This window comes from Durio zibethinus, chromosome 14 (assembly GCF_047325235.1).
Source record: "Durio zibethinus cultivar Kanyao isolate XHJ-2024 chromosome 14, ASM4732523v1, whole genome shotgun sequence".
Classification (NCBI taxonomy): Eukaryota; Viridiplantae; Streptophyta; class Magnoliopsida; order Malvales; family Malvaceae; genus Durio; species Durio zibethinus.
Window position 1 is genome coordinate 20,025,393 of NC_143175.1, and position 11,493 is coordinate 20,036,885.

The 11,493-nt window shown below is 34.5% G+C and overlaps 1 protein-coding gene and 2 pseudogenes across 2 annotated transcripts; all 3 read left to right on the top strand.

The window, feature by feature from the left end:
* The first annotated feature begins 845 nt into the window (after nucleotides 1–845).
* LOC111295172 (serine carboxypeptidase-like) lies at nucleotides 846–5,264 on the top strand. The gene is made up of 9 exons (XM_022888561.2): nucleotides 846–1,229; nucleotides 2,318–2,486; nucleotides 2,636–2,755; nucleotides 2,926–3,069; nucleotides 3,172–3,322; nucleotides 3,548–3,636; nucleotides 4,170–4,428; nucleotides 4,533–4,666; nucleotides 4,771–5,264. Exons 1-9 carry the CDS (start codon nucleotides 892–894, stop codon nucleotides 4,894–4,896), a joined length of 1,530 nt encoding a protein of 509 aa, XP_022744296.1. The 5' UTR covers nucleotides 846–891; the 3' UTR covers nucleotides 4,897–5,264.
* Nucleotides 5,265–5,759: 495 nt separating this feature from the next.
* LOC111294005 (uncharacterized) lies at nucleotides 5,760–6,296 on the top strand (annotated as a pseudogene).
* Nucleotides 6,297–7,031: 735 nt separating this feature from the next.
* Nucleotides 7,032–10,683, top strand: LOC111294004 (leucine--tRNA ligase, cytoplasmic pseudogene; annotated as a pseudogene). The gene is made up of 2 exons (XR_016327664.1): nucleotides 7,032–7,167; nucleotides 7,277–10,683. The product of XR_016327664.1 is annotated as a leucine--tRNA ligase, cytoplasmic pseudogene (transcript).
* The last annotated feature ends 810 nt before the right edge of the window (nucleotides 10,684–11,493 follow it).

Here is an 11,493-nt window from a genome sequence, read left to right on the forward strand (position 1 = left end):
AAATTAATAAAATTGATTTACAAATCTAAATTTAAGTTTAAAATCTAACTAAATGTCAAAGCAAATATAATAAATTTTAATAGATACTTCTTCTGTTGTAAACTTTTTGTCATATATTAATTTTTATGAAATTAATTTTTTTTATTTTAATATATTTAATATTAAAATTTAATTTTGTTATAAAATTAAAATTTCATGATTTTTAATGTTAAAAAATAAAAAATCATAAAAAATAATTTTAGATGTTAAAATTTTTTTGAGATATAAAAAAAAAGAACAAAAAAATAGGATAAAAGAAATATATATTTGAGATTTGAAATTTTTAAAATTCACATAATTTATTAATATATTAAATATATATATATATATATAATCAATCGTAATGAATGAATTATCAAATTTGAATAATAAAAATTATGTTTAACTCATTTTTCTACCAATCAATTAAATAAAATTATTGAGCCATTAAAATTTAACATATCAATATTCATGGATTCACAATTTTTAATGTGGCAAAAATTGTTTTATATCAATTTCTTAGTGACATGTCTTCACTTGATTATTTAAGGTTTTTATAATGGATTTGATAAAGAAGATTTACTCTATTATTTCTTCATTACTAAGTCACCCCAATTCGAAAATAAATCTTTTTGGTACTGAATCTGAAATTAAATTTGTAGAAAGTGAACTCAAATAATTTTCTCTTTGCCCACAAACAAAAGTCAACAAAAACAAATATTTCCTCTGCAAGTCTCACAACTACCATTCCCCACTAAATCAGACTGTCAGTTATTCTTTGTGTCTCTCACACCATAAATTCTCGTTTCTTTCGCAATTTCTTTTCCATTCTTTCAGGGAGAAGAAACAAAAAAGAAAAAAAAAAACCAAACAATGGCGAAACCGAAATTTTTATCTCTATTTTCTTTTTCCCTTCTCTTCCTCATTACCTCCTCCTCCTCCGCCGCTGCTTCCTCTATCTTGGACGACCGACGACTCGGTGGATCGAGTTTTCCTTCGCTGCATGCGAAGAAGCTGATAAGGGAGTTGAATTTGTTTCCTAAAGAGGAAGTAAACGTTGTTGATGAAGGCCGGGTTTCGTTACCCAAGGGTCCCAAGCTGGTTGAGAAGCGGTTCAAGTTCCCGAATTTGGCAGTGCCTGCTGGGGTTTCCATTGAGGATTTGGGTCACCATGCTGGGTATTACAAGCTTGTTAATTCTCATGATGCCAGGTAAAAATGAAATTTTGGAATTTTTTTTTTTAAATTGGGATGTTAGGTGGGTTTGTTTTGGGGGGTGAGGATTGTTTAATTTTAAACCCCTTGTTTTTGTATCTTAATTGGAGAAAGAGATGATTTTGTTACGTGGCTTTTTAGGTGAAATTTTGGATTTTTTGTTTCTTTTTGTGGGTTTAATAATTAAAACCCATGAATTGGATAATTAGGTGATTATTCTCTGATTGTTTGTAGGTTAAATTTTGGATTTATAATTTGTTTTTTTTTTTTTTTTAACCTTTTTGGGAGGGTGAAAATTATTTTGGGATGTTGTTTCGCCATTTTTAGTTTTCGGGTTTAATCTTATAATTAATAAAAGCCATGAATAAGGTGCTTATTACATTTTTTTGGCGAAATTCTTTCTTTATTCTTATGAATTGTAATTCATGGTTAAAGTTAAAATTTTGGAACGTTTCAAAATTTTGAATTCATCAGTGTGTCTTTTTTTTTGGTATGTATTTGGTGATTTTATGTGACTTTCTGGGTTTAATCTCAAAACTCCTTACATGTATTTGGTTTTTGGTTGAAGTTTTGTGTGTAAATTCTCTTGATGCTTTGTAAAATCAAATTTCAATTTTTTAAGAAAATTTTTTAACTCCTTTCTTGATATAATTGTTTTATCTCGACACTAGAGTCCATAGAAATGTCTGTGCAGTTTAATGTTTTAGCTTCTGAATTTGGTGATCTTACAAGTTTTATGGGGTTTAACTTCAATGGTTACTCTAGGTGTTTGCTTTTTCATAGTTTCCACACGTAATCATGTTGTCAATAGCATGCTTTCCTGATTGCAGCTATCTTGTGAGCTGCAAGATTAGTTAAACCTTAAAATTGTACATGCATGCTTCATTTAATGTTCTATTCTATTATCAGTTTTACAGTCAATGACTTTTTTCTATATTTTAAATTATTTTTCTGAGATGAAGGAAAAATTTGTTTTTTAACTATTTTTGTGCTTACTTGCTAGATCCATCCCTTGCTTTTCACCCTCTAAATGTTACTTATATTTTCCTTTCCAATTTGGTTTGACGTCTTGCTGTTTTTGGCAGAATGTTCTACTTCTTCTTTGAATCACGCAATAGCAAAAAGGACCCTGTTGTAATCTGGTTGACTGGAGGACCAGGGTGTAGTAGTGAATTGGCTTTGTTTTATGAAAATGGCCCTTTCACCATTGCTGATAACATGTCTCTTGTTTGGAACGAGTATGGTTGGGACAAGGTACTTTATTCTTGATATTCTTCATTCTTTGGTATCTGGTATTTTCCCAATTAGTTATCGCCCTGAACAATGTTTTTTTTTTATTTTTTATTTTTTTTATTTTCTCTTTTTCTTCTTTGCTTCTTTTTTTTAAAATTTTTTTGTTGTAGGCATCAAACCTTCTGTATGTGGACCAACCTATTGGTACTGGCTTTAGTTATAGTTCTGACAGAAGGGACATTCGTCATAATGAAGATGAAGTTAGTAATGACTTATATGACTTCTTACAGGTTAGTTTGTTTATCCTTGCGTCTTGTTCTAGAGCAGGAGTTTAGATTAACTTTATTTTCTATGGAATTATTTATTGTCAATGTTGTGAAAAGTGAATGAACATTATTCAATATTTTGAGTAGAAATGAATAAATTTGTTGGTTTGACCATGCTCTTTTTATTATGTTAGGCATTCTTTGCAGAACACCCTGAGTTTGCAAATAATGACTTTTATATAACTGGAGAATCATATGCCGGACACTACATTCCAGCTTTTGCTGCCCGAGTCCACCGAGGAAACAAAGCTAAAGATGGAATTCATATAAAATTAAAGGTGTATTACTAATCGTATGATGTCAAGCTTAGTAATTTCTCAAAGTTAAAGTTGTCTGGAATCAATTCCATTTGCTTACTTCAACTACAATGCGGTTAATAGGGATTTGCTATTGGTAATGGCCTGACTGACCCTGCAATTCAGTATAAAGCTTACACAGATTATGCTTTGGACATGGGGGTAATTAAGAAGACTGACTATGATCGTATCAACAAGCTGATTCCGGTTTGTGAAATGGCAATAAAGCTTTGTGGTAATGTTGCATCTGAAATGGCTTCCTCTTTCCCTATGATCACTCTCTACATTTTTATATCTTTTGTTTCAAACTTCAAAGCTTGGATGTATTAATTGATGCTCTTTTTTTTTTTCTCTATTTTGCATTATAATTCATATGATACGTCACAGATTGAATCATTACTACTTGTCTCATTATGCTTTTTCTTCTTTTTTTTTTTTTTTGGAAATAAAAATTTTTCAGGCACTGACGGTACAATCTCTTGCATGGCTTCATATTTTGTCTGCAATACCATATTCAGTGGCATCATGGCACTTGCTGGTGACACAAATGTAAGAAACATGATTTTTTTAAGAAAATTTATTAGGTGTCTTGTTCACATTTTTTCTATGTTATCATTTATTGGATTATTTGCTTTGCTCACACATTAAAATTATCTTTTAATGCTTAAAAACTTATTTTATGAATTTTTGCATAAACAACTTCTTGTTCTTGTTCTGGTTGTAATATCCTGTAAAGTAGAATGTGCTTCTTTTCTTGGCATTATCAAACTTTATATAAAAAATTTGGAGTAACAATTTTGTGCAAACAATGTAATTTGCCTGATCAGAAAAGGGAAAATAATGTTTATTAATGTTAGAGTAGGGCCTGAAATTGGTCTTCATGTCATTGATTTTCTTCTTTCTTCAGAAAATTTTCTTTATGAGCAAAGGATACCTAGAAATTCTTTTCCCTTTGTTAAGCCACTTATCTATAACTAACTCTTTGCTGCAAACAAGCTGTTCAGAAGAGTAACATGGTGACCTGATACCTTATGATTCTTTGAATAAAAATTTAACATGCAGCAATGTTTTCTGTCTTGCAGTACTATGACATTAGAAAGAAATGCGAAGGGAGCCTTTGCTATGACTTCTCAAACATGGAGACACTTCTGAACAAGAAATCCGTTAGGGATGCCCTTGGTGTTGGGGATATAGACTTTGTATCCTGCAGCCCTACAGTGTATCAGGCCATGCTGGTCGACTGGATGAGGAATCTTGAAGTTGGCATTCCTGCTCTTCTTGAGGATGGAATCAAGCTTCTTGTATATGCTGGGGAATATGATCTCATCTGCAACTGGCTTGGTAAGTATATTTTTTGTTTCATGAGTTAGGGATAAGAGCATATTATACTGGATACGTTTAGCTAATTAGATTGTGAATCTGTATCTGGTCATATTATTGAACAGGCAATTCAAGATGGGTTCATGCAATGGAATGGTCTGGTAAGAAGGAGTTTGTAGCATCTTCTGAGGTTCCTTTTGTAGTTGATGGTGCAGAAGCAGGAATTTTGAAGACTCACGGACCTCTTGGCTTCCTTAAGGTCTTCTCTCTTCTACCAACCCTAGCTATTGCCTGCGTCTTTAATACAGTTTATAGCGAATAGTTTGCAGCCGGTGCTGATATAGCTGTGTGATAATCTAACAGGTTCACGATGCGGGTCACATGGTTCCTATGGACCAGCCGAAGGCAGCATTGGAGATGCTGAAAAGATGGACCAAGGGTACACTTGCTGAGGCAGCAGATTCAGAGAAACTGGTTGCTGAGATGTGATTTCCATTGGACACTCCGCTGCTTTCATTCAATCTAGTTGGCCTTAGAATGGGAATAACCATAGTAAAATCTGTGGGGTTTCTGCATGACCCCCCAAAAGAAAAAAGTTTCTTTGAATGCCTGTAAAAATTTGCATCTGGTTATCTTGGTTTTCCGAAGATTTCCTACTGAAATGAATCAAGGAGTTTTCAAACATTTCTTAGCTGCTGCTTATTTGTGTAGTTGATTGAGTATATGTTAATTATGTTATTTTTTTGTATGTTTTTTCATGTAACTTCCATTGTTCTCACGTGTCTCAGATCAGTTGTCAAATAAGTATATCTAAGATTGAGACTTCAAATTCCAATTTCAAAGACATTTTTCTCTTAGCATTTTTTATTACAATTTTATAATTACAACAAAAATTATGTAAATATTTATTATTTATAAATGTGAACTTAGCATAATATTATATTAGATATTATATAATTTTAAATTGTGATTGTTTAATTATAATATATTAATTATAGATAAACAAATATAGTTTGATTTTTAAAAAATAAAAAATATTTTAGTGTAAAATTAAATCTAATTTACTTATACACTCTTTTTACTCGAATTGAATTTATTTATTTTTTTTGTATTTTAGCATATTATTAAAAAACTTTGAACTTGTAAATTTTTAAAAATAAGATACACCAATTATAAATTTTAAATTTGCAAAACCTATTTTTTTTTTTAATTTAACTTAATATAATATTTTCAAAAAAATTTAAAATAATGTTCAAAATTAATTGCTTTAGGGAAAAAAAATGAAACAAGGGGAGTAGGAAAAAAAGACGACATATAGAGTGTGACGGTCGGACTTGTGGTTAAAAGAAAAAACAAAAAAACGCAATTGAATTGACTCATTGAAATTGAACGGACGCCGATTTCATTAAAAAAAAAAAAGGAATTTGAACGGCGGTTATCTCTAGCGATGGCTCGCCCGACGGCGACGAGCACAACTACCAGACCTTTATCATCGACCTCCTCCGTGACCACCACCGTGACGATCGAGAACAACTCAGGTGCCTCCTCCTCGTCGCAACCTCAAGAAACCCTCGTCCTCGCACTCCGCCCCAGGAAAAAGAAAGTTACGTGGAAAAAAGGAACCGTCGACAACGAGTTCATGAACAAGAAAAGCTCCAAGATCTGCTGCGTTTTCCATAAAGAAAAGCCTTTTGATGAAGACGACAGTGATGATGACGCTCATGATCATCATCATCATCATCATCCATCCATCCAACGGCCTTGATTCCTCCAAGGATAGCTGCAGACCCAGCACCGGCTCCTGATTTTGCTTTGCATATGTGTTTTTATGACCTTTATTATGGATGTAATGAGCAAATTTCATGATATTCTATAAGGTTGATTTTATATATTTTGTTTTAGATAAATCGTTTTGATTATTAATATTAATATTAATATAGATAATTGGTACGACGAATTAACATGTGATAGCTAACGATGAACTTGACCTAAGTTACTGCTGAACAAAGATTAATGATTTGCCTAATATCTGGGGATGAGTTGAGAGATTTATCATTTTATATGTGCTTATAAAATCAGTTTCTACTGGTTGATGACCCAACTTTTTACATGTTATTTCTGCTTACTGCTAAGTTAAATTTGTCCAAGAATTCCATCATCAGGAGACTAAAGGTATGCTTCATAACTCTGTTTTGTGATATGCATGTTGAATAATCTGTTTTGCTAGGATACATAGCAAAACTAGGTAATTTGCCTGACATTGTTTTTCACTGCTACTTTTAGATTCTGTTTGGTGGGAAGGAAAGAAAGAGTAGGAAGGAAAACATTTTAATCTAATGAGAGCTACAAAATAGTACATGTTGTGATGTAGCTCAAACATTAAAGTGAGATAGAGGTCTCTATCCCTGTTAGCCGTTGATGGGATAGTGGGGGAATCAAATTAAGAACATGTAACTAACCATCCTGAAATATTGATTCCATTTTTATTTGTAAGTACATTAAGCCAAGAAACAAGATTTTGGTGTCCGGTGTCTGTTGGTATTTCTACAATTTAGATTCAAAATGGCCTCCCTCTTTTCTCTTTATCCTCTCTCATCTCAACCCATTTGCTCTGTTAACTTAAACTCAACGCAGTCTCCCTCTTTTCTCTTTGTCCTCTCTCATCTCAACCCATTTGCTGTGTTACCGCCTCCACTCAGCATAGATTCTTCGATCTCGAGCCCGCCATAAGCTCAACGCCCTCTTTCTCAGTAGACTCAGGCACTTTTCTTTTTAAAGATTCTTCCATTCTTTTTTTTTTCATTTTCTTTCTGTTTCAATTTTTATGAATTGGGTTTTCTTTGTTTTTTGTTTTAACGGTTTCCATCAGTTTCACAAGATGGCAGCAGAGGGAGGCAAGAGCTATGCAAGAAGAGATAAACTGGAAATCAAGTCAAAGGTTAGAGTTTGGTGGGAAGAAAAAGATGTATTTAATGCAGAACCTTGTGAAAAACCTCCTCAACCAGGTGAAAAGTTCTTTGGGAACTTTCCTTTTCCTTATATGAATGGTTTTTTACATCTGGGTCATGCCTTTTCGCTTTCGAAACTCGAGTTTGCTGCTGCTTACCATAGACTAAGAGGCGCTAATGTGTTATTACCTTTTGCTTTTCACTGAACTGGTATGCCAATCAAGGCTTCTGCTGATAAACTTGCTAGAGAAATCCAACAATTTGGTGATCAACCCATATTTCCCTATGAGGTAGTGGACGAGGAGCCTAAATCAACAGAAGAATCTGACCCAAATGAAGGTGCCAAAGTAGCACCTGATAAGTTTAAAGGGAAATAGTCTAAAGCAGCATCTAAATATAGTGGACAGATGTTTCAATGGGAAATCATGAGGAGTTTTGGATTTTCAGATAGTGAGATATCGAAGTTTCAGAACCCATATGAATGGTTGAAATTCTTTCCACCATTGGCTGTTCAAGACCTTAAGGCATTTGGATTAGGTTGTGATTGGAGAAGGTTGTTTGTGACTACAGATATCAATCCTTTTTTTTATATTCATTTGTTAAGTGGCAGAGGAGGAAGTTGAAATCAATGGGTAAGATTGTTAAAGATATGAGGTATACAATATATTCTCCCTTGGATGGTCAGCCATGTGCTGATCATGATAGGGCCACTGGTGAAGGAGTTCAGCCTCAAGAGTATACTATTATTAAAATGGAAGCGGTGGCACCTTTTCCAGCTAAAAATCATGTTTTGGAAGGGAAGAAAGTGTTTTTGGCTGCTGCAACATTGAGGCCTGAGACCATGTACAGGCAAAAAAATTGCTTGGTATTGCCTGATGGGAAATACAGCGCCTTTGAAATCAATGAATCTGAGATATTTATTCTGACAGAGAGAGCTGCACTCAACCTTGCTTATCAGAGGCTCTCCCCCGTCCCTGAGAAGCCTACTTGCTTAGTTGAGCTGACCGGTTATGATCTGATTGGTCTTCCTGTTAAGTCTGCTCTCTCATTTAACGAGATCATATATGCTCTTCCATTGTTGACGATTCTAACTGACAAAGGTACAGGAATCGTGACAAGTGTTCCTAGTGATGCTCCTGATGATTATATGGCCTTACATGATTTGAGAGCAAAACCTGCTTTTCAGGCAAAGTTTGGGGTGAAAGATGAGTGGGTATTGCAGTTTGAGATTGTACCCATCATTGACATTCCAGAATTTGGAGACAGGGCAGCTGAAAAGGTTTGTGTGGATCTGAAAATAGAAAGTCAGAATGAGAAAGACAAGCTTGCCGAGGCAAAGAGGTTGGTGTACTTGAGAGGTTTTACTGAGGGAACCGTGATTGTTGGAGAATGTGCAGGAAGAAGAGTCCAGGAAGCTAAGCTGCTGATAAGGAACAAATTGATTGAGATGGGCCAGGCAATAATTTATAGTGAGCTTGAGAAGAAGGTCATGGCAAGTTCTGGCAGTGAGTGTGTTGTAGCTCTTACAGATCAATGGTACATAACATATGGGGAACCAGAAGGGAAAAAACTAGCTGAGGAGTGCCTATCCAGCATGGATCTTGACTCTGATGAGACACGACATGGCTTTGAACATACTTTAGGATGGCTGAACCAATGGGCTTGCTCACGATACTTTGGGCTTGGGACTAACATTCCTTGGGATGAAGAATTCCTCTTTGAGTCAGTATCTGACTCAACCATTTACCTGGCTTATTACACAGTTGCTCATCTTTTACAAAATGGGGAGGTGTATGGAAAAAGTGCTGATATGATTAAACCTGCCCAGATGACTGATGAGGTCTGGGAATTTCTCTTCTGTGGTGGTCTGTATCCCAAATCTTCTGATATCCCACGCATTATTCTTAATAAGATGAAGCAGGAGTTTGAATACTGGTATCCATTTGATCTAAAGAGTCTCTGGGAAAGACCTTATCCAGAACCATTTGACATTTTGCATCTACAACCACACAGCAATCATGTCCAAGGATCACTGGCCTCGTGGATTCAGGTGCAACAGACATATTATGCTCAATTCGGAGAAGATGTCCAAGTCTACTGGAAATTTCTGGACACTGCGCCAGGCAATTGAGGAATTCTCTGCTGATGCTACAAGATTCTCTTTGGCTGATGCTGGGGATGGCGTAGATGATGCAAACTTTGTGTTTGAAACAGCCGATGCTGCAATCTTATGGCTTACGAAAGAGATTGCATGGATGGAAGAGATTCTGGCTGCAGAATCTTTGAGGACAGGTCCCCCATCTACCTATGTTGATCGGGTGTTTGAAAATGAGATAAACATCGCTATCAAAATGACTGAGCAGAATTACCGGGATTACATGTTTCTGGAGGCTCTCAAAACTGGCTTTTATGATCTTCAAGCTGCCAGAGATGAGTATAGGTTCTGTTGTGGCGGTGGGGGCATGAAATGTGACCTTGTATGGCACTTTATGGATGTGCAGACTGGGTTATTACTCCAATCTGCCCTCACTATGCGGAGTTTGTATGGAGAGAGCTTTTGAAGAAGGATGACTTTGTGGTGAAATCAGGCTGGCCCACAGCAGATTCTCCGGATCTAAAACTCGAGTGCCAATAAGTATTTGCAAGATTCCATTGTGTTGATGAGAAAGCTGCTCCGGAAGCAGATTTTGGGCTTGAAGAAAGCTAATGAGAAAGGGGCTCCAGTTACATCACTAACTGAGGACAAGTTAAAAGGCCTAATTGTTGTGAATGAGCAATTTGATGGATGGCAAGCAGAGTGTTTGCAGATTCTCCAAAGCAAGTTCGACAATAAGACCCGTACTATTGCATCAGATGGGGAGATAAAGAACGCATTACAGGAGAGCACTTTTGGTCAGGCAGTGGACTTTAAACAGATCCAGAAACGTTGTATGCCATTCTTGAGGTTCAAGGAGGATGAGACTATAAAAATTGGTGCCCAAGCTGCCCTTTGGAGAGATTGAGGTCCTTCAGGAGAACTTGGACTTGATCAAAAGACAACTTGGTCTTGGAGAGGTAGAAGAATTGTCGGCCACTGACTCTGATTCTTATGTTCAAGCTGGTCCTTTTGCATCCCTGCTAAAGCAAAATTCTCCGTCCCCCGGAAATCCTGCTGCCATCTTTCTGTCAATGTGAAGGAACTTTATCATTTTAGCATCTATGTTTTATCTTGAGGAATGGTTTTTTTTTTTTTTGGTTGGACTATTTCGTATTAGATGTTCTAAGTTTGTATTTTCTGAACATTGACGTGTGCTTCTCTGCGTCTATGTATCTAATTGGGTTTTGAACAGCAGATGGTCGTTTTTTACTTTAATGAAAACGGAGTTTATTGCTGTCTGCAGGTAAACAAATTTGTTCAAGAAATGTTGCATCAAAATGCTGTTGTGAGAGTATATTTTTCAGTCAGAAATTTGTCATTGAAGCAAAAATATTTTCGTGCTATCTGGATCAGATTGCTAGTCTTTCTCGTAGGTTGTATTTCCAGTTCTATATATCTGCCTTTACTGAACCAATGAGTATTTTTTCTATTTTGTGTTGCTTTTAAAGTCATTTTCTTTCCTTTTTATCTTTTCTCTTTGATAGTGCTTGGTACGAGGTAATCATTAAAAAAATTATAATAATTTACATACATGCTTTTTGGTAAACACTTTGTGATTTTATATGACAGTGATATTGAATAATCAAGAGTGATAAGATAATTCAAGAGTGATCAAATAATTATTTTGAAAGATAATTTAATTTTTATTTAAAAAGATGAAAAATTTTTATCATTGAGATGAAGTGATATCTAAAACTAATAATAGTTAATATTATACATTTAATAGGTGAATTAAAATTTTGATTCCTTTTACAATTGTAATCATTTTATATTATAAATTTTTATATTTTCAAATTAATATTCATTATAATAAGTTCAAAAATAATTTATGCATTTTTTTTACCTTTTTTTAATTTTTAATGTATAATATAATTTCTTTGTTTTTTTTATTATGATTTCAATAAATTGATTTTATCTTATATAAATATATAAAAATCAAAACTTTTGGTAAAAAAAGAAAAAATCCGATATGGATGGTCTATTATTTTAATATGTGGATAA

Excerpts from the sequence above, each read along its gene's own strand:
- LOC111295172 (XM_022888561.2), top strand. The coding sequence starts at position 892 with ATGGCGAAACCGAAATTTTTATCTCTATTTTCTTTTTCCCTTCTCTTC. Across the intron at positions 1,230-2,317 it reads GTTAATTCTCATGATGCCAG|AATGTTCTACTTCTTCTTTG; the intron begins GTAAAAATGAAA and ends TGTTTTTGGCAG. Across the intron at positions 3,070-3,171 it reads GAATTCATATAAAATTAAAG|GGATTTGCTATTGGTAATGG; the intron begins GTGTATTACTAA and ends TGCGGTTAATAG.